We start from the raw sequence: 24393 nt of genomic DNA, 5'->3' as shown, positions 1-24393 counted from the left end.
GAGATGCAAGTCCGCCAGAGTCTACCCGAGATTATCATTACAACCAAAGACGACTACCAGCTAAAGGACTCCAATCAAACATTCAGCTCTGACAAGAATCACACCAAATCTGAGGCCAAGGGCACCTATCGTGGAGGTGAGGAGAGCAGTGGTGCAGAGCCCAAGGATGGTCCCCATGACTGCCCTCACAAGAAGACCCAGAGCATCGGTCATAGGCTGGTCCGGCGAAGGGCGCTGTTTGAGAGGAGGCAGAGGCTGAATGACTGTGCGCTCGCTGTGGGGATGTTTGGAGTGGTGGTCATGGTCACCGAGACAGAGCTCTCCTGGAGCGTCTACAGTAAGGTCAGACTTGGGGTACAGATCTGGGTTCCAATGCTTCATTTTCATTCTGTATACTTTGAGCATTTGATTGAGTGCCTGGAGTGCCAGATGGGAGGGGTTTGCAGTTTTGGGTCTTTTCTGTAGGTTAACTAAGCCAGGCAAGTTCAACCAGGCACAGATCACATTTCGAAATACGGGGGACACCTGGGTAATTAATGAGAAATAATGAGTTCTAACTCAGAGAAATGTATTTGAAGGTCTTCAGTGTTTGTTGCTGAAGATGGCATATTTGAATGAAGGTTACTGTAGCCAAGATGCAGTCTGAGGCACGTTGTACTGTAGAGCGCTGTGGACAACATGCCTTTTAATGTTCCCATGTTCGCGAAGATTGTATCAATCTGAAATGACCTTTTAAATGTCAAGCGCGCTACAATGCACTATGATTGAATCCCAGCTGTATGTTAAAAGAAGGCATATTTGCCCAATTGAAGGGTACTACTGTATGTTAAGATGAGTGAGTCAGTGATGTGTTCCCCTACAGAGCTCCATATACTCCGTGGCTATGAAGTCTATTATCAGCCTGTCCTCTCTTATCCTGCTGGGCCTGATCATTGCCTACCACATCTGTGAGGTGCAGGTAATTTCACCTTTCTGACTACTTAATATACTGCTCATATCTCCCTATTTTAAACAAGCTATGATCCCTTGGCTTTGATTATTTTAAGTCATTCTACTCTACCATTTTTTGTTTATATGCCAGACTATAGTATAGTAGAGGTTCTATTGGTAACCTGGAAAGAAGATGGTGACAGAGGGCAACCTTGTCTGGTACCTCTCGTTATATAATTTATTACACTTTGACTACACTCTCAGTGACACTGTACTACGTCTATGCTCTAACTCGGATATGGTTTTGTACCCATACTCTCATCACTGAAAGCTCTACATCCACGATAACGGAGCAGAGGACTGGCGAATCGCCATGACAATGGAACGAGTGACTCTGATCGCCCTGGAGCTGTTTGTAGCGGTGGTGCATCCGTTCCCGGTGGGTCTCCCATTGTCATGGCAAGCCATGTCCCCCACGCTGTCAGAGACGGAGCTCGAGATTGTGCTGGCTCTGCCCATGTTCCTGCGACTCTACCTCCTGGGTCGTGCCTTGATGCTGCACAGCCGACTTTACACAGACACGGCCTCGCGCAGCATTGGCGCCCTCAACAAGGTCAGAGGTCAACATTGGTCACCATGCAAGTGGTGCAACCTCTCCCTCAAATCTTAGTTACTTGCTTTAATGGACTTGTACACACTCAGTTTGTACATTAGCCAAAATGGATTTGACTTGAAGTTCAGTGGTAAGTACCACGATACGATGCCAAAGCTGCCCATTGGATTCCACAACCCTTCAGCAGCTACTCACCCCATCGCTAGGTGTTGCATTTTCATGTAATCCAATGGTCTGCTTTAGCATTGGCTAGCTGAGCATGCGAACAAAAAAGGCAATTTAATAACAACCAGAAGTATTTAAATCTTCTCGATATGTGATAATTAGAAGTAAAGCTACACCATCCATCCTTGGATTGAGATACTGTACGTTTTCAAGCCATATCCCAAATTCCACTTGAATGAGAAGATACTTACTACTGATGTCGAGATTTTGTAGGCACAAAAATGTTTACACAACCGTGTAATGCAGTATCTCCACAATGCTTTTGTAATTATTTTACTTTTTTTTGTACAACTTGAGTTTGTTGGGGACACTACTATGACAATGACACTACATTCTGCTTTGTCCCGCAACCCGCCTCCCTCTCCCACTCTCCTGAGTCTCTACCAAATCCTCCCACTGTAATTCCTTCCCTTGTTATTGCTTTTTTAACACTGATCAAACTGATGACCTTCAACTTCCCGCTTGGATTTGCAAACCTCTCCATTCTTACTGTGGATATGAATATTATTATTACTTGTATCCAGATCCACTTCAACAGCCGTTTTGTGGTCAAAGCGCTGATGACCATCTACCCTGGCACTGTGTTGATGATCTTCAGCGTCTCTCTGTGGCTCATCGCTGCATGGGGCCTTCATGTCTGTGAGAGGTGAGTGACTAACACGGAACCTGAACCGGCTGCATGCGTGCGCCATCGTGCATAAATGTATTTTGTCCCCCCATACCAAACACGATCACGACACGCAGGTTAATATATCAAAACAAACTCTGAGCCGATTATATTAATTTGGGGACCGGTTGAAAAAGCATGAAACATGTATGGCAATTTAGCTAGCTAACTTGCACTTGCTCGCTAATTTGTCCTATTTAGCTAGTTGCTGTTGCTAGCTAATTTGTCCTGGGATATAAACATTGAGTTGTTATTTTACCTGAAATGCATAAGGTCCTCTACTCCGACAATTAATTCACACATAAAACGGTCAACCGAATCCTTTCTAGTTCTCTCTCCTCCTTCCAGGCTTTTTCGCCACTGACCTCGTTCATCTTTCAGTCACCCACATGGGTATAACCAATGAGGAGATGGCTCGTGGGTACCTGCTTCTATAAACCAATGAGGGGATGGGAGAGGCAGGACTTGCAGCTCGATCTGCGTCAGTGCAGACACTCGTTGGCACGCACGCGGGCAGTGTGGGTGCAATAATTGAATAACATAGATTTCTACATTTATTTTGCAACGCTAGCGATGTAGTCAGCCTGTAAGAAGGGAAAGGAGGAGATTGAGGAGGAGTGAAATATGCAATAGACTTTTCCCGGGATTCATTCAGTGGTGTTAATTTCGTCAATAAAAACAGTGACTAAAATATTATTCAAAAACCTATTTTTCAGTGGCAATTAATGAGACTATAACTGACTAAATAGACCCAGAAAAATATATAACTAAACAAATAAATATATATTTTCAGTTTACAAAATTATCCCTGTGACTAAAATCTGATTACTAAATGGACTAGACAATATTTTTGGGAGATTGACAGCTTTTCAGTGATAAGCACAATTAATATTGGCAGCACAGTTCTGTTCAGCAGTGGGAAGGACGCGACCTTCAAACACAGCCTAAATCAATTGATGAGCGTGGGCAAACAGGCTCTGCTCCTGCTCCGCAGAGCGTTTGCTTCACTAACCAACCTGGTCTCAGAGCATTTCGTATTATTCTGTACGTAAGTCCGAGACACTCCATTTAGTATGAGATGTAACGTTTCGTATGCTATGTATTAATTTGTGGATGTACATTATCCATTTCGTATGATATGTTATGAATTACAATACATATTATATGTTACCAATTTGAAAAATGTACAATATGTTATGAATTTGTTTATGCACAATATGTGACACATTTCCAAAACTATGATATGTTACAAATTCTAGCTAGATGGCTAACATTAGTTGGCTAATGTTAGCTGGGTTCAGGGGTTAGGGTTACATTTAGGAGTTAGGTTAAAGTTTTATAGGAAGGGCTAACTAAAAGGGTTAGGTGAAGGATTAGCTTACATGTTAAGTATTTGAAAGTATCTGAAAAGTAGCTAATTAGCTAAAAATGCTATAGTTGTTCGTGAAGAGATTCAACCCACAGGGTTGCTAGAAGTTTGCGTTATCCTTTCGTTACATCTTTGCACTCTCTTTCTGAAACTGAACAGAACACAGGCTTATACGCGTGTGATTAATTATTTTCTGAAGAAGCCTTTGACTCCTCCTGACCTGCCACCTTATACCTACACAGCACAGCCATTGGTTACGCAGCACACAAAACAGTTTTTGATCAGCAAGAGCAGGGTTTGAATATCCATTGCAGTGTGTAATGCAGCCAGCCTAGTTGTAATTACACAATCACAGCAGCTATCTAAGAAATATAACTGCTCTGTGTTTCTCCGAGCATGCACTTCGTTGATCATTTGATTGAGACCACACAAATAACCTGTAGGTCTACTTGATAGTGCCAAATATGGTTTTGTTAAAGCTTTATTCTAAAAATGGATCAAATAAAAAATGGTCCTTATCAATCTACAAATAATATCCCATAATTACCAAGTGAAGACAGGTTTTTAGAAATGTTTGCCAATGTATCACAAAAAACACAATTTAATTTTAATCGAACCCTTTGCTATGAGACTCAAAATTGAGCCCAGCTGCATCCTGTTTCCATGGATCTTTTTTTTAACCTTTATTTAACTAGGCAAGTCAGTTAAGAACAAATTCTTATTTTCAATGACGACCTAGGAACAGTGGGTTAACTGCATGTTCAGGGGCAGAACGACAGATTTCTACCTTGTCAGCTCGGGAGTTTTGAACATGCAACCTTCCGGTTACTAGTCCAACGCTCTAACCACGAGGCTACCCTGCAGCCCCATCCTTGAGATGTTTCTACAACTTGATTGGAGTCCACCTGTGGTAAATTCAATTGATTGGAAATCATTTGAAAAGGCACACACCTGTCTATTTAAGGTTCCAGGGTTGACAGTGCATGTCAGAACAACAACCAAGCAATGACGTCGAAGGAATTGTCCGTAGAGCTCTGACACAGAAGCACAGATCTGGGGAAGGGTATCAAAACATTTCTGCAGCATTGAAGCTCCCCAAGAACACAGTGGTCTACATCATTCTTAAATGTATGAAGTTTGGAACCACTAACACTCGTCCTAGAGCTGGCCGCTTGGGCCAAACTGAGCAATCGGGGGGAGAAGGGCCTTGGTCAGGGAGGTGACCAAGAACCGAATGGTCATTCTGACAGAGATCCAGAGTTCCTCTGTGAAGATGGGAGAACCTTCCAGAAGGACAACCATCTTTGCAGCACTCCACCAATCAGGCCTTTATGGTAGAGTGGCCAGACGGAAGCCACTCCTCAGTAAAAGGCACATGACAGCCCTCTTGGAGTTTGCCAAAAGGCACCTAAAGGACTCTCAAACCATGAGAAACAAGATTCTCTGGTCTGATGAAACCAAGATTGAAGTCTAGCCTGAATGCCTAGCGTCACGTCTGGAGGAAACCTGGCACCATGTTTTTCAGAGACTGGGAGACTAGTCAGGATTGAGAGAATGCTCCAGAGTGTTCAGGAATTCAGACCTGGGTGAAGGTTCACATTCCAACAGGACAATGACACTAAGCACACAGCCAAGACAATGCAGTTGTGGCTTCGGAACAAGTTTCTGAATGTCCCTGAATGGCCCAGCCAGAGCCCAGAATTGAACGAGATCAAACATCTCTGGAGAGACCTGAAAATAGCTGCGCTGCGATGCTCCCCATCCAAGCTGAAAAGTTTGACAAGATCTGCAGAAAAGAATGGGGAAAACTCCCCAAATACAGGTGTGTCAAACTTGTATCATCATACCCAAGAAGACTCAAGGCTAAATTGCTGCCAAATGTGCTTCAACAAAGTACTGAGTAAACGGTCTGAAAACTAATGTAAATGTGATATTTAATTTTTTTTTTAATACTGTGGGGCAAAAAAGTATTTAGTCAGCCAACAATTGTGCAAGTTCTCCCACCTAAAAAGATGAGAGGCCTGTAATTTTCATCATAGATACACTTCAACTATGACAGACAAAATTTGAAAAAAAATCCAGAAAATCACATTTGGAGGTGTACCTGTGGATGTATTTCAAGGCGTACCTTCAAACTCAGTGCCTCTTTGCTTGACATCATGGGGAAGTCAAAAGAAATCAGCCAAGACCTCGGAAAAAAATTGTAGACCACCAGAAGTTTGGTTCAGAAATTAATGTACTTTGGTGCGAAAAGTGCAATTAAATTCCAGAACGACAGCAAAGGACCTTGTGAAGAGGCTGGAGGAAACAGGTACAAAAGTATCTATATCTACAGTAAAACGAGTCCTATATCGACATAACCTGAAAGGCCGCTCGGCAAGGAAGAAGCCACCGCTCCAAAGCCTCCATAAAAAAAAAGCCAGACCACAGTTTGCAACTGCACATGGGGACAAAGATCTTACTTTTTGGAGAAATGTCCTCTGGTCTGATGAAACAAAAATAGAACTGTTTGGCCATAATGACCATCGTTATGTTTGGAGGAAAAAGAGGAGGCTTGCAAGCCGAAGAACACCATCCCAACCGTCAATCACGGGGTGGCAGCATCATGTTGTGGGGGTGCTTTGCTGCAGGAGGGACTGGTGCACTTCACAAAATAGATGGCTACATGAGGAAGGACAATTATGTGGATATATTGAAGCAACATCTCAAGACATCAGTCAGGAAGTTACAGCTTGGTCGCAAATGGGTCTTCCAGATGGACATTGACCGCAAGCATACTTCCTAAGTTGTGGCAAAATGGCTTAAGGACAACAAAGTCAAGGTATTGGGGTGGCCATAACAAAGCCCTGACCTCAATCCTATGGAAAATGTGTGTGCAGAACTGAAAAGGTGTGTGCGAGCAAGGAGGCCTACAAACCTGACTCAGTTACAACAGCTCTGTCAGGAGGAATGGGCCAATATTCCTCCAACTTATTGTGGGAAGCTTTTGGAAGGCTACCCAAAATGTTTGCCCCAAGTTAAACAATTTCAAGGCAATGCTACCAAATACTAATTGAGTGTATGTAAACTTCTGACCCACTGGGAATGTGATGAAATAAATAAAAGTCTACTATTATTCTGACATTTCACATTCTTAAAATAAAGTGGTGGTCCTAACTGACCAAAGACAGGGAATTTTTACTAGGATTAACTGTCAGGAATTGTGAAAAACTTAGTTTAAACTGTATGTAAATGTAAAATGTCAGCTTTTTTTATTTTATAAATGTAACAACAAGTCTAGAAACCGTTTTTGCTTTGTCATTATGGGGTATTGTGTGCAGATTGATTAAGAATATATTTTTAATCCATTTTAACAAAATATGGAAAAAGTCAAGGGGTCTGAATACTTTCTGAATACCCTATGTGTGTATTAAAATGTGACTCAAATTAAAGGGCATTTAATTGACTAAAATGTTTTTTTTTCATTTTGATTAACTAGGCTAAATCATTATTTAAATGACAAAAATGTGACTTAAGTAATTTTGACAAATATATCCTTGTCTAAAACTAGACTACATTTTAAAAAAGGACTAAAATTAACACTGATTCAAAGGCGTGTTGCCCACTACACTACAGATAATGTGCCTTTTAACGGTAATTAATATTTCAGCCGACGTCCGTAGCATTTACCATTGCAAACGTCGGGGAAATGGCATTTTAAAAGACGCGTTGTCTGTAGTGCTGGGACGTGCCTTCGATTTAATCCCGGCCTTAGTGACTACAGTGGGGCAAAAAAGTATTTAGTCAGCCACCAATTGTGCAAGTTCTCCAACTTAAAAATATGAGAGAGGCCTGTAATTTTCATCATAGGTACACTTTAACTATGACAGACAAAATGAGGGAAAAAAAATCCAGAAAATCACATTGTAGGATTTTTAATGAATTTATTTGCAGATTATGGTGGAAAATAAGCATTTGGTCACCTACAAACAAGCAAGATTTCTGGCTCTCACAGACCTGTAACTTATTCTTTAAGAGCCTCCTCTGTCCTCCACTCGTTACCTGTATTAATGGCACCTGTTTGAACTTGTTATCAGTATAAAAGACACCTGTCCACAACCTCAAAGAGTCACACTCCAAACTCCACTATGGCCAAGACCAAAGAGCCGTCAAAGGACACCAGAAACAAAATTGTAGACCTGCACCAGGCTGGGAAGACTGAATCTGCAATAGGTAAGCAGCTTGGTTTGAATAAATCAACTGTGGGAGCAATTATTAGGAAATGGAAGACATACAAGACCACTAATAATCTCCCTCGATCTGGGGCTCCACGCAAGATCTCACCCTGTGGGGTCAAAATGATCACAAGAATGGTGAGAAAAAATCCCAGAACCACGCGGCGGGACATAGTGAATGACCTGCAGAGAGCTGGGACCAAAGTAACAAAGCCTACCATCAGTAACACTCAAATCCTGCAGTGCCAGACGTGTCCCCCTTCTTAAGCCAGTACATGTCCATGCCCGTCTGAAGTTTGCTAGAGAGCATTTGGATGATCCAGAAGAAGATTGGCAGAATGTCATATGGTCAGATGAAACCAAAATATAACTTTTTGGTAAAAACTCAACTTGTTGAGGACAAAGAATGCTGAGTTGCATCCAAAGAACACCATACCTACTGTGAAGCATGGGGGTGGAAACATCATGCTTTGGGGCTGTTTTTATGCAAAGGGACCAGGACGACTGATCCGTGTAAAGGAAAGAATGAATGGGGCCATGTATCGTGAGATTTTGAGTGAAAACCTCCTTCCATCAGCAAGGGCATTGAAGATGAAACGTGGCTGGGTCTTTCAGCATGACAATGATCCCAAACACACCACCCGGGCAACGAAAGAGTGGCTTCGTAAGAAGCATTTCAAGGTCCTGGAGTGGCCTAGCCAGTCTCCAGATCTCAACCCCATAGAAAATCTTTGGAGGGAGTTGAAAGTCCGTGTTGCCCTGCAACAGCCCCAAAACATCACTGCTCTAGAGGAGATCTGCATGGAGGAATGGGCCAAAATACCAGCAACAGTGTGTGAAGACTTACAGAAAACGTTTGACCTCTGTCATTGCCAACAAAAGGTATAAAACAAAGTATTGAGATAAACTTTTGTGATTGACCAAATACTTATTTTCCACCATAATTTGCAAATAAATTCATTAAAAATCCTACAATGTGATTTTGTTTTTTAATTTTAATTTTATTTTGTCTGTCATAGTTGTAGTGTACCTATGATGAAAATTACAGGCCTCTCTCATCTTTTTAAGTGGGAGAACTTGCACAATTGGTGGCTGACTAAATACTTTTTTTGCCCCACTTTATATGACTTGGACCAACCTGTACTGTGACTAATATCAGATGGGCCCATCATAAGTTCAGTCAGTCATATCAAAAATACAGTCAAATATCACACTCCTAGACAGAAACTAGTTTTTTGTTAAATGTTAATATGGTAAGAGTGGACAAGACAGAGGAAAAGCTGAACTATCAACCCTCCCTTGTCCTCTAGACACCACAACTATAAGGACCTGAGCAGTAACTACATGGAGGCCCTGTGGATGGTCTCGGTCACCTTCTTGTCCATTGGTTATGGGGATGTTGTTCCCCACACCTACTGTGGCCGCAGCATCTGTCTACTCACTGGGATCATGGTAAGCAGCTTCGGCGAAATAGGAAAGGCAATCGCACAGCTGAGTTGGCTTGTTGCCGGTGCCTTGGAATAATTTGATGAAATCTTTAAAAGAGAAGGTGGTGGGAATCATTGTAATTGTGGTCATTAGCATACTGTCTTTTCTTTAAAGACCCAATGCAGCCATTTTTATCTCAATATCAAATAATTTCTGGTTAACAATTAAGTACCCTACTGTGATTGTTCTCAATTAAAATAGTGAAAAATTAACAAAAAATACTTCTTAGCAAGACCAATATCCCAAGCAAGAATTTAGCTAGGACTGTCTGGCAGTGGTCTGAGTGGGGAGGGGAAAACTGAAAACTAGCTGTTATTGGTTTGGAAATCTTATTGGTCTATTAACTCATTTCCTGGTGGTGTCACTGCGTAGGCCAAAACTCCATCCCACCAAAACAGGCTAAATTTTCAGGTGGTCTTTTCAAATAGCTCCTACACTAAAAGGGCATTATCATAATTTTCACAATTTCATAGTTCCTCCTAGTGTGGAAATAAAACAGGAACATCTAGATTTTGATTGCGCTGGGCCTTTAACCTTTTTTGTTTTGTTTATTTCTCTCTCTGTCATACACACACAAGGGGGCTGGTTGCACAGTGCTGGTGGTTGCCGTGGTTGCCAGGAAACTGGAGCTGACCAGGGCAGAGAAACACGTCCACAACTTCATGATGGATTCCCACTTTACAAAAGGGGTAAAACTCACCTGACTTAATTAACATGTGAATGTATTCAATAGTGGTCTTTGGAACCTTGACTTAACATATGTGAGACATTCAACGTTGACCTGTAAAGTTGTGTGATGGCCAAGCCCCTCCAATTCGTTCATGATGACCGTCTCAAGCTAATATTGTTTTTATGTCCAGTGCTTTCTCTGTGCACTACTGTATCAGTTCTGCCCCACATTTTGATGTAATTAAGACATGGACTGTCTAACAAATGGCAACCTATTCCCTATATAGTGCACCGGTAAAAGGGTGCCATTTGGGATGCACACATTGAAAACTGAGTGTTGGATGAGGACGCAATTGTTCTCTTCCAGATAAAAATTGCTGCAGCAAATGTACTGAGAGAGACCTGGATGATCTACAAACACACCAAGCTGGCCAGGGAGAGAGACCACTGCAGAGTGCGCATGCACCAGAGGAAGCTGCTGCTCGCAATCCACCGGTAAAGCACCATTCAAAACACACTTCCCCAAGTAACCCACCAATTAGCTTAGATATTCCCCTCTGAAAAGCCAATGAGGTTAAACTTTACACCACATGCACAGGGGTGTTAGAACTCTAGAACTTGTGAAAGCCTCGACTGTAATACAGAAATGGTCATTCTCTGTTTATCAGGCTGCGTGATGTGAAGATGGAAAGGAGGAAATTGGCTGACCAGGCCAACACGCTGGTGGATCTCTGCAAGGTGAGAGACAGGCACGGTTACCCATTAGGTTCACCCACTGCTGTTGCAACAACCAAATATGACCAATATTCTAGAGGCCACTACTAGCCTGGACACAGATTTCTTTGTGCTATCATGTCAACTCCTTGTCATGCCAAATTAGTGACGAGGAGTTGACATGGTAGCACAAACAGATCTGAGTCCAGGCTAAGCCACTACTGTTGCAACAACCAAATATGACCAATATTCTAGAGAAGGGAGCAATCTTCTAAACATTATCACATTCTCAGACCACTCTGCACCTTTTACCCCATGTAGATGCAGAATCTGATGTATGACGTGCTGTCAGAGGTGAGTGGATGCCGAGGGGACCTGGAAAAACACACAAACAGTCTGCAGCAGAATGTGGAGGAGCTGAGAGAAGGCTTTAGGACCCTAATGCCCCTCCTCTCTAGCACCCTCGCCACACAAAATGCTTCCATCCGCCACCTGCTCAGGGAGAGGGAGGAGCAGGCAGTGACATGGAGCATGGCAGGGCAGGATAGGTAAGATGGCAAGAGGTATGCAATGTGTATTGTTACAGGGAAAGGTAGAAAGAAATTGATGGGCAAAAGTTGGGATGAGGATCTTCAAAATATACTTTATAGGAATAACTGTTCAAAGTGTACGTAAAGAATGTGTCAAAGCAATAAGGGATGGATTTTATTTTTATTAGAATTATGAGCCAACATCCAGACTATATTCAGTACTGATAAGTGACCCCCCAAAAAAAAAACCTTGGTGATACTAGTCTTGATTTTAACATTCTCAGAATTAAACAAAAAATGTGTTAGCCAGCATGTGCACTGAATGTTCTGCGCGTTGTAACTAATGTATTGTCATGATAGTATGTGGTGTACAGTATAAAACCATGTCCAGTAATAACCAAATCTGTTACTTAATTGTATAATTTACAGTAAACATTAATAAAGTTACATCTTTGTCATGAGTCAGTTAATTATGTATTTTCTTGAAAAAACAAACACTCACTTTACTGTAACAGGCTATGAACACATGCCAGTGGTCGAGTTCCTGCCCAACTACATGCGCAGGTGTTGCGTGCCATGTCGCACAGTTGGGAATCAGATTGCTTAATCATGTGTTCAGCAGATATCTTAAATACAGATCCCGGCTTTGTAATTTCTGGCATATGTCTGCAATGAAGTCAGGCAACTGTGCTATAGAACAGTGTTTCCATGCCATCATAGGCAAATATGGAAAAGGGAACAAAAGTTCAAACCACCCCAATTCTTTAGCCAAAACAATATTTTATTAAGAGACTGGTTGGAGAGTTGAGTTACAGCAACAAAGTGGACTATCACAGAGTACTCCCATCCGGCGTCCAGACGTCATGAGCACTTCTAGATCAATCCGCTGTTTCTTGGATGCAGGGACTGCTGTTTCAAGGCTGGAGTCGCTGAAATCAACCTGTCCAACCCCTCTCCCTTACATCTCTACCAGGGCATCGGGAGTACAACTAATGCTGCTTCCTCCTGAATGAGCACCCTGATGGAAAGAGAAAAGGACAGTCAGGCCACAGACAACGGGGGCATTACCACTACAATCTGAATGATTAGAGAGTAGCGGGACAGTGTTCATTCATTTGGTTGCATATTTACAGCATCTAGTGCTAAACAGTCTACATGGCACGAAAGCATTCACTGCCAAAACAATAATTTAAGATCTGATAAAGCAATGTTGGAATCCAGTGTACTGCAACACCTAAATAATAAGTAGCACCATAGCATAACTTGCATTTTGTTCTCAGCCTTCGAAAGGGGAGAGCCAGTGGTCTAGCCCTACCCTTCTGCAAACTGAGATGTATCATCTGGCACTGGAATGAGACAGTACAACCATTGGGGTGGCAGTCCAGTCACTTGACAGTGCAGTTAGGTCATTTGATAAAGTTATGAGCCATTAACATCTACAGTGAATGTGACAAGTCTGAATTAATCTGTGCCAATATCAGCCAGTCAAATTACTATTCATTAACATAGGACCAACTACATCAATAAATAATGACATGCTATACTTAACTGCTACTACTGTGAGTTTTTCCACAGATATTAAATTAGAGACTATCCACTCTCCAACATGAGTTGGAAAACCCAGGGGGAGACAGAATGCTGAGACTACTGACCCTCTGTGAGACGTGCTTTGCCGCCAGTGGGCTGACACAGAACTGTGGAGCAACCCACACACAGCACAACCGTCTGAGCGTGGCTGAACACAGTTGTGATCTTGTAGCATCCTGAGGGAAACAGAAAAATACAAAATATTAAACACACACAGAATCTGAAGACCAACGTCATTAGTGCCTGGGGGTGTATTCATAGTGTACATAGTAGCAAAGAAACTAAAACGAGTGTTTCTTATTGGAAAAATACTAATAGGCCCCTCCCCATTTGCTTCCTAATGAATACAATGTAAGTCTTGAACCATTTAGCTACTGCATTCAGATAGACAAGGTGGCCCCTTCAAACATGAGTCCGATGAAGGAAAGAGCTGGATCTACCTGGGCACTTAACATCCATGAAATAGGAGTTAGGGCTCTGGACGAGACGCTTCTTCTTGTGGCTCCTCTTCTCCTCCTCAGGGGATGGGTGCAACAAGTCTTTTGCGAGCTGCAGAAGAGTGGATAAAAGACTGCTTAAAACATTATTTAGTTTGAGTAGTTAGGACTACTGTTTACAAATGACAGGCCGTGCATTTAACATTTGTCAATAGCAGACCCCCCTATCCAGAGAAGGATACATCGCGGTATCAGCCATTAGTTATGTCAGATACACAACCCATAATGGGTGTTGGCTCACAGCCAGTTGAATTACATTAAAATCGAGTCACATATCAACCACTCAAGCTGTTGAAATTGACATCAAAATAGGACAATTGCTGCGAATGGTACTGACAAGGAACTGTAATGAATTTGCGATCCAAAACCTCATAGCTACCACAACTCTTGCTCACTGGATTACGTAACGTCAACGCTGACCCTTGTGCCGAGACAAAATAATATGTTCACTTGGGATTTGAGCAGTAACTGGCACTACATAAATCTACTAGTACACAAGGAACTGTATGTTTAACAGCGGCCGCTATTGCACGTATATATTTAGACAATGTTTCATTTTCAGATGACTCTTTCTCCATGTTTGCGATATGCAGGCCGCCATCTTGTATCACAATGCGCGAGTATGTGAATGATTGTAATAGCAACACCTCGGCACTGAATAGGCCGACAGAGCTAAAACACACAACAGTCAGTACTCGCATTATTATGCATTACTGACTCCAGTATTGGCATCTAAAGCCCCATATGAACGGTTAAAATCGCAATTGTGTCAGGCTCCAGTACTCACTGGCATGTTGGCGAGGAAATAGCCGCTGCCGGAAAGGAGGCATTGCCGGAAACAGGGGGTTCATATTGACACTCATTTTGTGCACCGACAGGAAGTGAGTGAATAAGAGGAGGTTGGTGGACATATTTGTAAGGTCAAAACACATAAGCTGTGTTCGAATACTCATACTAACCGTACTATTTCGGACGTGAATTGAGTATCTGTTATAGTTATCGATCATAGTATGGATATAGTTAGTATGCCAAAAGTTCCCGGATGTCAGACGTAATTCGCAAAAATACGAGGTAGACACTATTTCCGTACTTTTAAGGCCCATAAGACAATTCGTCGGAAATGGGCGTGGCTTCACAACGTTTTCAGGGTTGAAGAAAATGGCAGAACATATGTAGCTGAAGTCCAATGAGAGCGGATAAATTGATTTCTTAAACTAGTTATGACAAATGTTAAGAAATGTAATAAAATAACGTGTTAGCGACGCTATCCTTACGAACTAGCGTCACAGCAGTATGTACTGGTACTAGTTACCTAATAATACAAAATATACATTTATTTAACAAGGCAAGTCAGTTAAGAACAAATTCTTAACTTTCAGTCGCTGTCCCAATGCGCTAACCACTAATGCGCTAACCACTAGGCTGCCTGCCGCCCCTAATGTTAGTTGGCTACCGATACATCGAACTTGCCAGGCAGTATATTAACTATCTGCTATCTAACTAACTACCCAACTTTTATTGACTTGATTATTCACATCATGCTTAGCTAAGTGGTATGTATAGTTGTTTTGCTTTTCAATGGCGTTAATAGCACTCTGGTCTGAGTGCCAGAGCGCCGAATAACTGATGAATTTACCAACGCTCAACACCAGTTGAATATGGCTGGTCAGTAAACGTTGGCAAAAAAAAGCTTAATTAAATTGTTGCCAGCAGCACAGCTAAAGTCACCAACATGAAAACAGCCTAACCAGCTATGCCTAGGGCAGGAAAAGAGCCATATACAGTGTATAGAGAGAGTTAGGCCAGGTTTTAGGATGGCTAGCGCCCATATACTGTAGTACTAGTTCTGGGACACTGTAAAGTCCATGGAGAATAAGAGCACCTCCCAGCTGCCCACTGCTCTGAGGCTAGGAAACACTGTCACCAGTGTTTCTCTACGGCTGGTCATGCTTTCCACATGGCTACCCCTACCCCGGTCAACTGCCCGGCACCCTCCACAGCAACTCGCCAAAGCCCCCACCATTTTCCTTCACCCAAATCCAGATAGCTGAAGTTCTGAAAGAGCTGCAAAATCTGGACCCCTACAAAACAGCCGGGCTAGACAATCTGGACCCTCTCTTTCTAAAATTATCTGCCCAAATTGTTGCTGCCACGGTCATCCCCCTCTTCAAAGGGGGTGACACTCTAGACCCAAACTGCGACAGACCTATCTATCCTACCCTGTCTTTCTAAGGTCTTCGAAAGCCAAGTTAACAAACAGATTACTGACCATTTAGAATCCCACATACCTTCTCCGCTATGCAATCTGGTTTCAGAGCTGGTCATGGTGCACCTCAGCCACGCTCAAGGTTCTAAACGACATCATAACCGCCATCGATAAGAGACATTACTGTGCAGCCGTATTCATCGACCTGGCCAAGGCTTTCGACTCTGTCAATCACAACATTCTTATTGGCAGACTCGACAGCCTTGGTTTCTCAAATGATTGCCTCGCCTGGTTTACCAACTACTTCTCTGATAGAGTTCAGTGTGTCAAATCGGAGGGCCTATTGTCCGGACCTCTGACAGGCTCTGGGTGTGCCACAGGGTTAAATTCTCGGTCCGACTCTCTTTCCTGTATACATCAATGATGTTGCTCTTGCTGCTGGTGATTCTCTGATCCACCTCTACGCAGACGACACCATTCTGTATACTTCTGGCCCCTCCTTGGACACTGTTAACTAACCTCCAGACAAGCTTCAATGCCATACTATAATGCCATAGCTAGCCAGCTAGCCCCCGAATAGCAGCACTGTAGAAACTATTACACTCAACGGAACGACTTGATTAGTGTAGTGTCAACAACGCAGCCACTGCCAGCTAGCCTACAAAGTCAACAACGCAGCCACTGCCAGCTAGCCTACTTCAGCAGTACTGTATCATTTTAATCATTTTAGTCAATAAGATTCTTGCTACGTAAGCTTAACTTTCTGAACATTCGAGACGTGTAGTCCACTTGTCATTCCAATCTCCTTGCATTAGCGTAGCCTCTTCTGTAGCCTGTCAACTATGTGTCTGTCTATCCCTGTTATCTCCTCTCTGCACAGACCATACAAACGCTCCACACCGCGTGGCTGCGGCCACCTAATCTGGTGGTCCCAGCGCGCACGACCCACGTGGAGTTCCAGGTCTCCGGTAGCCTCTGGAACTGCCGATCTGCGGCCAACAAGGCAGAGTTCATCTCAGCCTATGCCTCCCTCCAATCCCTCGACTTCTTGGCACTGACGGAAACATGGATCACCACAGATAACACTGCTACTCCTACTGCTCTCTCTTCGTCCGCCCACGTGTTCTCGCACACCCGAGAGCTTCTGGTCAGCGGGGTGGTGGCACTGGGATCCTCATCTCTCCCAAGTGGTCATTCTCTCTTTCTCCCCTTACCCATCTGTCTATCGCCTCCTTTGAATTTCATGCTGTCACAGTTACCAGCCCTTTCAAGCTTAACATCCTTATCATTTATCGCCCTCCAGGTCCCCTCTGAGAGTTCATCAATGAGCTTGATGTCTTGATAAGCTCCTTTCCTGAGGACGGCTCACCTCTCACAGTTCTGGGCGACTTTAACCTCCCCCGTCTACCTTTGACTCATTCCTCTCTGCCTCCTTCTTTCCACTCCTTTCCTCTTTTGACCTCACCCTCTCACCTTCCCCCCTACTCACAAGGCAGGCAATACGCTCGACCTCATCTTTACTAGATGCTGTTCTTCCACTAACCTCATTGCAACTCCCCTCCAAGTCTCCGACCACTACCTTGTATCCTTTTCCCTCTCGCTCTCATCCAACACTTCCCACACTGCCCCTACTCATTTACATTTACATTTAAGTCATTTGCCCCTTATCCAGAGCGACTTACAAATTGACTCAGATGGTATCGCGCCGTCCCAACCTTCACTCTCTCTCCCCGCTACTCTCTCCTCTTCCATCCTATCATCTCTTCCCTCTGCTCAAACCTTCTCCAACCTATCTCCTGATTCTGCCTCCTCAACCCTCCTCTCCTCCCTTTCTGCATCCTTTGACTCTCTATGTCCCCTATCTTTCAGGCCGGCTCGGTCCTCCCCTCCCGCTCCGTGGCTCGACGACTCATTGCGAGCTCACAGAACAGGGCTCCGGGCAGCCGAGTGGAAATGGATGAAAACTCGCCTCCCTGTGGACCTGGCATCCTTTCGCTCCCTCCTCTCTACATTTTCCTCCTCTGTCTCTGCTGCTAAAGCCACTTTCTACCACTCTAAATTCCAAGCATCTGCCTCTAACCCTAGGAAGCTCTTTGCCACCTTCTCCTCCCTCCTGAATCCCCCCCCCCCCCTCCCTCTCTGCAGATGACTTCGTCAACCATTTTGAAAAGAAGGTCGACGACATCCGATCCTCGTTTGCTAAGTCAAACGACACCGCTGGTTCTGCTCACACTGCCCTACTCTGTGCTCTGACCTCTTTCTCCCCTCTCTCTCCAGATGAAATCTCGCGTCTTGTGATGGCTGGCCGCCCAACAACCTGCCCGCTCGACCCTATCCCCTCCTCTCTTCTCCAGACCATTTCCGGAGACCTTCTCCCTTACCTCACCTCGCTCATCAACTCATCCCTGACCGCTGGCTACGTCCCTTCCGTCTTCAAGAGAGCGAGAGTTGCACCCCTTCTGAAAAAACCTACACTCGATCCCTCCGATGTCAACAACTACAGACCAGTATCCCTTCTTTCTTTTCTCTCCAAAACTCTTGAACGTGCCGTCCTTGGCCAGCTCTCCCGCTATCTCTCTCAGAATGACCTTCTTGATCCAAATCAGTCAGGTTTCAAGACTAGTCATTCAACTGAGACTGCTCTTCTCTGTATCACGGAGGCGCTCCGCACTGCTAAAGCTAACTCTCTCTCCTCTGCTCTCATCCTTCTAGACCTATCGGCTGCCTTCGATACTGTGAACCATCAGATCCTCCTCTCCACCCTCTCCGAGTTGGGCATCTCCGGCGCGGCCCACGCTTGGATTGCGTCCTACCTGACAGGTCGCTCCTACCAGGTGGCGTGGCGAGAATCTGTCTCCTCACCACGCGCTCTCACCACTGGTGTCCCCCAGGGCTCTGTTCTAGGCCCTCTCCTATTCTCGCTATACACCAAGTCACTTGGCTCTGTCATAACCTCACATGGTCTCTCCTATCATTGCTATGCAGACGACACACAATTAATCTTCTCCTTTCCCCCTTCTGATGACCAGGTGGCAAATCGCATCTCTGCATGTCTGGCAGACATATCAGTGTGGATGACGGATCACCACCTCAAGCTGAACCTCGGCAAGACGGAGCTGCTCTTCCTCCCGGGAAGGACTGCCCGTTCCATGATCTCGCCATCACGGTTGACAACTCCATTGTGTCCTCCTCCCAGAGCGCTAAGAACCTTGGCGTGATCCTGGACAACACCCTGTCGTTCTCAACTAACATCAAGGCGGTGGCCCGTTCCTGTAGGTTCATGCTCTACAACATCCGTAGAGTACGACCCTGCCTCACACAGGAAGCGGCGCAGGTCCTAATCCAGGCACTTGTCATCTCCCGTCTGGATTACTGCAACTCGCTGTTGGCTGGGCTCCCTGCCTGTGCCATTAAACCCCCTACAACTCATCCAGAACGCCGCAGCCCGTCTGGTGTTCAACCTTCCCAAGTTCTCTCACGTCACCCCGCTCCTCCGCTCTCTCCACTGGCTTCCAGTTGAAGCTCGCATCCGCTACAAGACCATGGTGCTTGCCTACGGAGCTGTGAGGGGAACGGCACCTCAGTACCTCCAGGCTCTGATCAGGCCTTACACCCAAACAAGGGCACTGCGTTCATCCACCTCTGGCCTGCTCGCCTCCCTACCACTGAGGAAGTACAGTTCCCTCTCAGCCCAGTCAAAACTGTTCGCTGCTCTGGCCCCCCAATGGTGGAACACACTCCCTCACGACGCCAGGACAGCGGAGTCAATCACCACCTTCCGGAGACACCTGAAACCCCACCTCTTTAAGGAATACCTAGGATAGGATAAAGTAATCCTTCTCACCCCCCTAAAGATTTAGATGCACTATTGTAAAGTGGCTGTTCCACTGGATGTCATAAGGTGAATGCACCAATTTGTAAGTCGCTCTGGATAAGAGCGTCTGCTAAATGACTTAAATGTAAATGTAAATGCATACAACTCTCCTTCCGTGGCCTCCAACTGCTCTTAAACGCAAGTAAAACTAAATGCATGCTATTCAATCGATCACTGCCTGCACCTGCTCGCCCGTCCAGCATCACTACTCTGGACGGCTCTGACTTAGAATACGTGGACAACTACAAATACCTGGGTGTCTGGTTAGACTGTAAACTCTCCTTCCAGACTCACATTAAGCATCTCAATCCAAAATTGAATCTAGAATCGGCTTCCTATATCGCAACAAAGCATCCTTCACTCATGCTGCCAAACATACCCTTGTAAAACTGACCATCCTACCGATCCTCAACATCGGTGATGTCATCTATAAAATAGCCTCCAACACTCTACTCAACAAACTGAATACAGTCTATCACAGTGCCATCCGTTTTGTCACCAAAGCCCCATACACTACCCACCATTGCAACCTGTACGCTCTTGTTGGTTGGCCCTCGCTTCATACTCGTCGCCAAACCCACTGGTTACAGGTTATCTACAAGTCTCTGCTCGGTAAAGCCCCGCCTTATCTCAGCTCACTGGTCACCATAGCAGCACCCACTCGTAGCACGCGCTCCAGCAGGTATATCTCACTGGTCACCCCCAAAGCCAACTCCTCTTTTGGTCGTCTTTCCTTCCAGTTCTCTGCTGCCCATGACTGGAACGAATTGCAAAAATCTCTGAAGCTGGAGACTCACATCTCCCTCACTAGCTTTAAGCACCAGCTGTCAGAGCAGCTTACAGATCACTGCACCTGTACATAGCCCATCTGGAAACAGCACATCTATCTACCTACCTCATCCCCATACTGGTATTTATTTATTTTGCTCCTTTGCACCCCAGTATCTCTACCTGCACATTCATCTTCTGCCGATCTACCATTCCAGTGTTTAATTGCTATATTGTAATTACTTCGCCACCATGGCCTATTTATTTCCTTACTTTACCTCATTTGCACTCACTTTATATATACTTTTTATTTTCTACTGTATTATTGACTGTATGTTTTGTTTATTCCATGTGTAACTGTGTTGTTGTATGTGTCGAATTGCTACGCTTTATCTTGGCCAGGTCGCAGTTGCAAATGAGAACTTGTTCTCAACTAGCCTACCTGGTTAAATAAAGGTGAAATAAATAAATATACAACTTTATTCTTGAAATGTTGGTGATGTAACAATAGAGTGCCGCCGACAGTTCCCTATGAAATGAACCGCTGTAAACAAGCAAAAAAGAGCAGTGAATTTAATTTATTGATTTACAGTGCCTTGCGAAAGTATTCGGCCCCCTTGAACTTTGCGACCTTTTGCCACATTTCAGGCTTCAAACATAAAGATATAAAACTGTATTTTTTTGTGAAGAATCAACAACAAGTGGGACACAATCATGAAGTGGAACGACATTTATTGGATATTTCAAACTTTTTTAACAAATCAAAAACTGAAAAATTGGGCGTGCAAAATTATTCAGCCCCTTTACTTTCAGTGCAGCAAACTCTCTCCAGAAGTTCAGTGAGGATCTCTGAATGATCCAATGTTGACCTAAATGACTAATGATGATAAATACAATCCACCTGTGTGTAATCAAGTCTTCGTATAAATGCACCTGCACTGTGATAGTCTCAGAGGTCCGTTAAAAGCGCAGAGAGCATCATGAAGAACAAGGAACACACCAGGCAGGTCCGAGATAATAATAATAATAATATATGCCATTTAGCTGACGCTTTTATCCAAAGCGACTTACAGTCATGTGTGCATACATTCTACGTATGGGTGGTCCCGGGAATCGAACCCACTACCCTGGCGTTACAAGCGCCATGCTCTACCAACTGAGCCACAGGAGATACTGTTGTGAAGAAGTTTAAAGCGGATTTGGATACAAAAGATTTCCCAAGCTTTAAACATCCCAAGAAGCACTGTGCAAGCGATAATATTGAAATGGAAGGAGTATCAGACCACTGCAAATCTACCAAGACCTGGCCGTCCCTCTAAACTTTCAGCTCATACAAGGAGAAGACTGATCAGAGATGCAGCCAAGAGGCCCATGATCACTCTGGATGAACTGCAGAGATCTAAAGCTGAGGTGGGAGACTGTCCATAGCACAACAATCAGTCCTATATTGCACAAATCTGGCCTTTATGGAAGAGTGGCAAGAAGAAAGCCATTTCTTAAAGATATCCATAAAAAGTGTTGTTTAAAGTTTGCCACAAGCCACCAGGGAGACACACCAAACATGTGGAAGAAGGTGCTCTGGTCAGATGAAACCAAAATTGAACTTTTTGGCAACAATGCAAAACGTTATGTTTGGCGTAAAAGCAACACAGCTCATCACCCTGTCAAACATGGTGGTGGCAGCATCATGGTTTGGGCCTGCTTTTCTTCAGCAGGGACAGGGAAGATGGTTAAAATTGATGGGAAGATGGATGGAGCCAAATACAGGACCATTCTGGAAGAAAACCTGATGGAGTCTGCAAAAGACCTGAGACTGGGACGGAGATTTGTCTTCCAACAAGACAATGATCCAAAACATAAAGCAAAATCTACAATGGAATGGTTAAAAAATAAACATATCCAGGTGTTAGAATGGCCAAGTCAAAGTCCAGACCTGAATCCAATCGAGAATCTGTGGAAAGAACTGAAAACTGCTGTTCACAAATGCTCTCCATCCAACCTCACTGAGCTCGAGCTGTTTTGCAAGGAGGAATGGGAAAAAAATTCAGTCTCTCGATGTGCAAAACTGATAGAGACATACCCCAAGCGACTTACAGCTGTAATCGCAGCAAAAGGTGGCGCTACAAAGTATTAACTTAAGGGGGCTGAATAATTTTGCACGCCCAATTTTTCAGTTTTTGATTTGTTAAAAAAGTTTGAAATATCCAATAAATGTCGTTCCACTTCATGATTGTGTCCCACTTGTTGTTGATTCTTCACAAAGAAATACAGTTTTATATCTTTATGTTTGAAGCCTGAAATGTGGCAAAACATTTACATTACATTACATTTACATTTAAGTCATTTAGCAGACGCTCTTATCCAGAGCGACTTACAAATTGGTGCATACACCTTATGACATCCAGTGGAACAGCCACTTTACAGTAGTGCATCTAAATCTTTTTAGGGGGGGGGGGTGAGAAGGATTACTTACCCTATCCTAGGTATTCCTTGAAGAGGTGGGGTTTCAGGTGTCTCCGGAAGGTGGTGATTGACTCCGCTGTCCTGGCGTCGTGAGGGAGTGTGTTCCACCATTGGGGGGCCAGAGCAGCGAACAGTTTTGACTGGGCTGAGCGGGAACTGTACTTCCTCAGTGGTAGGGAGGCGAGCAGGCCAGAGGTGGATGAACGCAGTGCCCTTGTTTGGGTGTAGGGCCTGATCAGAGCCTGGAGGTACTGAGGTGCCGTTCCCCTCACAGCTCCGTAGGCAAGCACCATGGTCTTGTAGCGGATGCGAGCTTCAACTGGAAGCCAGTGGAGAGAGCGGAGGAGCGGGGTGACGTGAGAGAACTTGGGAAGGTTGAACACCAGACGGGCTGCGGCGTTCTGGATGAGTTGTAGGGGTTTAATGGCACAGGCAGGGAGCCCAGCCAACAGCGAGTTGCAGTAATCAAGACGGGAGATGACAAGTGCCTGGATTAGGACCTGCGCCGCTTCCTGTGTGAGGCAGGGTCGTACTCTGCGTATGTTGTAGAGCATGAACCTACAGGAACGGGACACCGCCTTGATGTTAGTTGAGAACGACAGGGTGTTGTCCAGGATCACGCCAAGGTTCTTAGCGCTCTGGGAGGAGGACACAATGGAGTTGTCAACCGTGATGGCGAGATCATGGAACGGGCAGTCCTTCCCCGGGAGGAAGAGGAGCTCCGTCTTGCTGAGGTTCAGCTTGAGGTGGTGATCCGTCATCCACACTGATATGTCTGCCAGACATGCAGAGATGCGATTCGCCACCTGGTCATCAGAAGGGGAAAGGAGAAGATTAATTGTGTGTCGTCTGCATAGCAATGATAGGAGAGACCATGTGAGGTTATGACAGAGCCAAGTGACTTGGTGTATAGCGAGAATAAGAGAGGGCCTAGAACAGAGCCCTGGGGGACACCAGTGGTGAGAGCGCGTGGTGAGGAGACAGATTCTCGCCACGCCACCTGGTAGGAGCGACCTGTCAGGTAGGACGCAATCCAAGCGTGGGCCGCGCCAGAGATGCCCAACTCGGAGAGGGTGGAGAGGAGGATCTGATGGTTCACAGTATCGAAGGCAGCCGATAGGTCTAGAAGGATGAGAGCAGAGGAGAGAGAGTTAGCTTTAGCAGTGCGGAGCGCCTCCGTGATACAGAGAAGAGCAGTCTCAGTTGAATGACTAGTCTTGAAACCTGACTGATTAGGATCAAGAAGGTCATTCTGAGAGAGATAGCGGTAGAGCTGGCCAAGGACGGCACGCTCAAGAGTTTTGGAGAGAAAAGAGAGAAGGGATACTGGTCTGTAGTTGTTGACATCGGAGGGATCGAGTGTAGGTTTTTTCAGAAGGGGTGCAACTCTCGCTCTCTTGAAGACGGAAGGGACGTAGCCAGCGGTCAGGGATGAGTTGATGAGCGAGGTGAGGTAAGGGAGAAGGTCTCTGGAAATGGTCTGGAGAAGAGAGGAGGGGATAGGGTCAAGCGGGCAGGTTGTTGGGCGGCCGGCCGTCGAAAAGTTCAAGGGGGCCGAATACTTTCGCAAGGCACTGTA

The 24393-nt window shown here is 44.7% G+C and overlaps 2 protein-coding genes and 1 non-coding gene across 3 annotated transcripts; 1 reads left to right on the top strand and 2 right to left on the bottom strand.

Moving 5' to 3' along the window:
• Positions 1-11880, top strand: LOC118398361 (small conductance calcium-activated potassium channel protein 3-like). Its single transcript, XM_035793619.2, has 9 exons — positions 1-342; positions 863-958; positions 1262-1543; positions 2293-2414; positions 9329-9470; positions 10085-10195; positions 10543-10670; positions 10844-10913; positions 11211-11880. Exons 1-9 carry the CDS (start codon positions 4-6, stop codon positions 11439-11441), a joined length of 1521 nt encoding a protein of 506 aa, XP_035649512.1. The 5' UTR covers positions 1-3; the 3' UTR covers positions 11442-11880.
• A 299-nt stretch (positions 11881-12179) lies between these two features.
• rps27.1 (ribosomal protein S27, isoform 1) lies at positions 12180-14451 on the bottom strand. The gene is made up of 4 exons (XM_035793621.2): positions 14291-14451; positions 13447-13555; positions 13072-13182; positions 12180-12437 (listed from the first exon to the last, which is right to left on the bottom strand). The coding sequence occupies exons 1-4, from the start codon at positions 14294-14296 to the stop codon at positions 12409-12411; spliced, it is 255 nt and encodes an 84-aa protein (XP_035649514.1). The 5' UTR covers positions 14297-14451; the 3' UTR covers positions 12180-12408.
• Positions 12688-12820, bottom strand: LOC118398908 (small nucleolar RNA SNORA35). The gene has a single exon (XR_004828729.1). It is a non-coding gene; the product is annotated as a small nucleolar RNA SNORA35 (small nucleolar RNA).
• Positions 14452-24393: the final 9942 nt, after the last annotated feature.

The sequence above is a fragment of the Oncorhynchus keta genome, chromosome 19, assembly GCF_023373465.1.
Source record: "Oncorhynchus keta strain PuntledgeMale-10-30-2019 chromosome 19, Oket_V2, whole genome shotgun sequence".
NCBI classification, from domain to species: Eukaryota; Metazoa; Chordata; class Actinopteri; order Salmoniformes; family Salmonidae; genus Oncorhynchus; species Oncorhynchus keta.
The sequence above is the reverse complement of the archived record's forward strand: the minus strand, read 5'-3'. Positions and strand labels throughout refer to the sequence as shown.

Excerpts from the sequence above, each read along its gene's own strand:
- LOC118398361 (XM_035793619.2), top strand. The coding sequence starts at position 4 with ATGCAAGTCCGCCAGAGTCTACCCGAGATTATCATTACAACCAAAGAC. Across the intron at positions 10,196-10,542 it reads ATTCCCACTTTACAAAAGGG|ATAAAAATTGCTGCAGCAAA; the intron begins GTAAAACTCACC and ends GTTCTCTTCCAG. Across the intron at positions 10,671-10,843 it reads CTGCTGCTCGCAATCCACCG|GCTGCGTGATGTGAAGATGG; the intron begins GTAAAGCACCAT and ends TCTGTTTATCAG.
- rps27.1 (XM_035793621.2), bottom strand. Across the intron at positions 13,183-13,446 it reads CATGGATGTTAAGTGCCCAG|GATGCTACAAGATCACAACT; the intron begins GTAGATCCAGCT and ends TGTTTCCCTCAG. Across the intron at positions 12,438-13,071 it reads CAAAGCACGTCTCACAGAGG|GGTGCTCATTCAGGAGGAAG; the intron begins GTCAGTAGTCTC and ends TCTTTCCATCAG.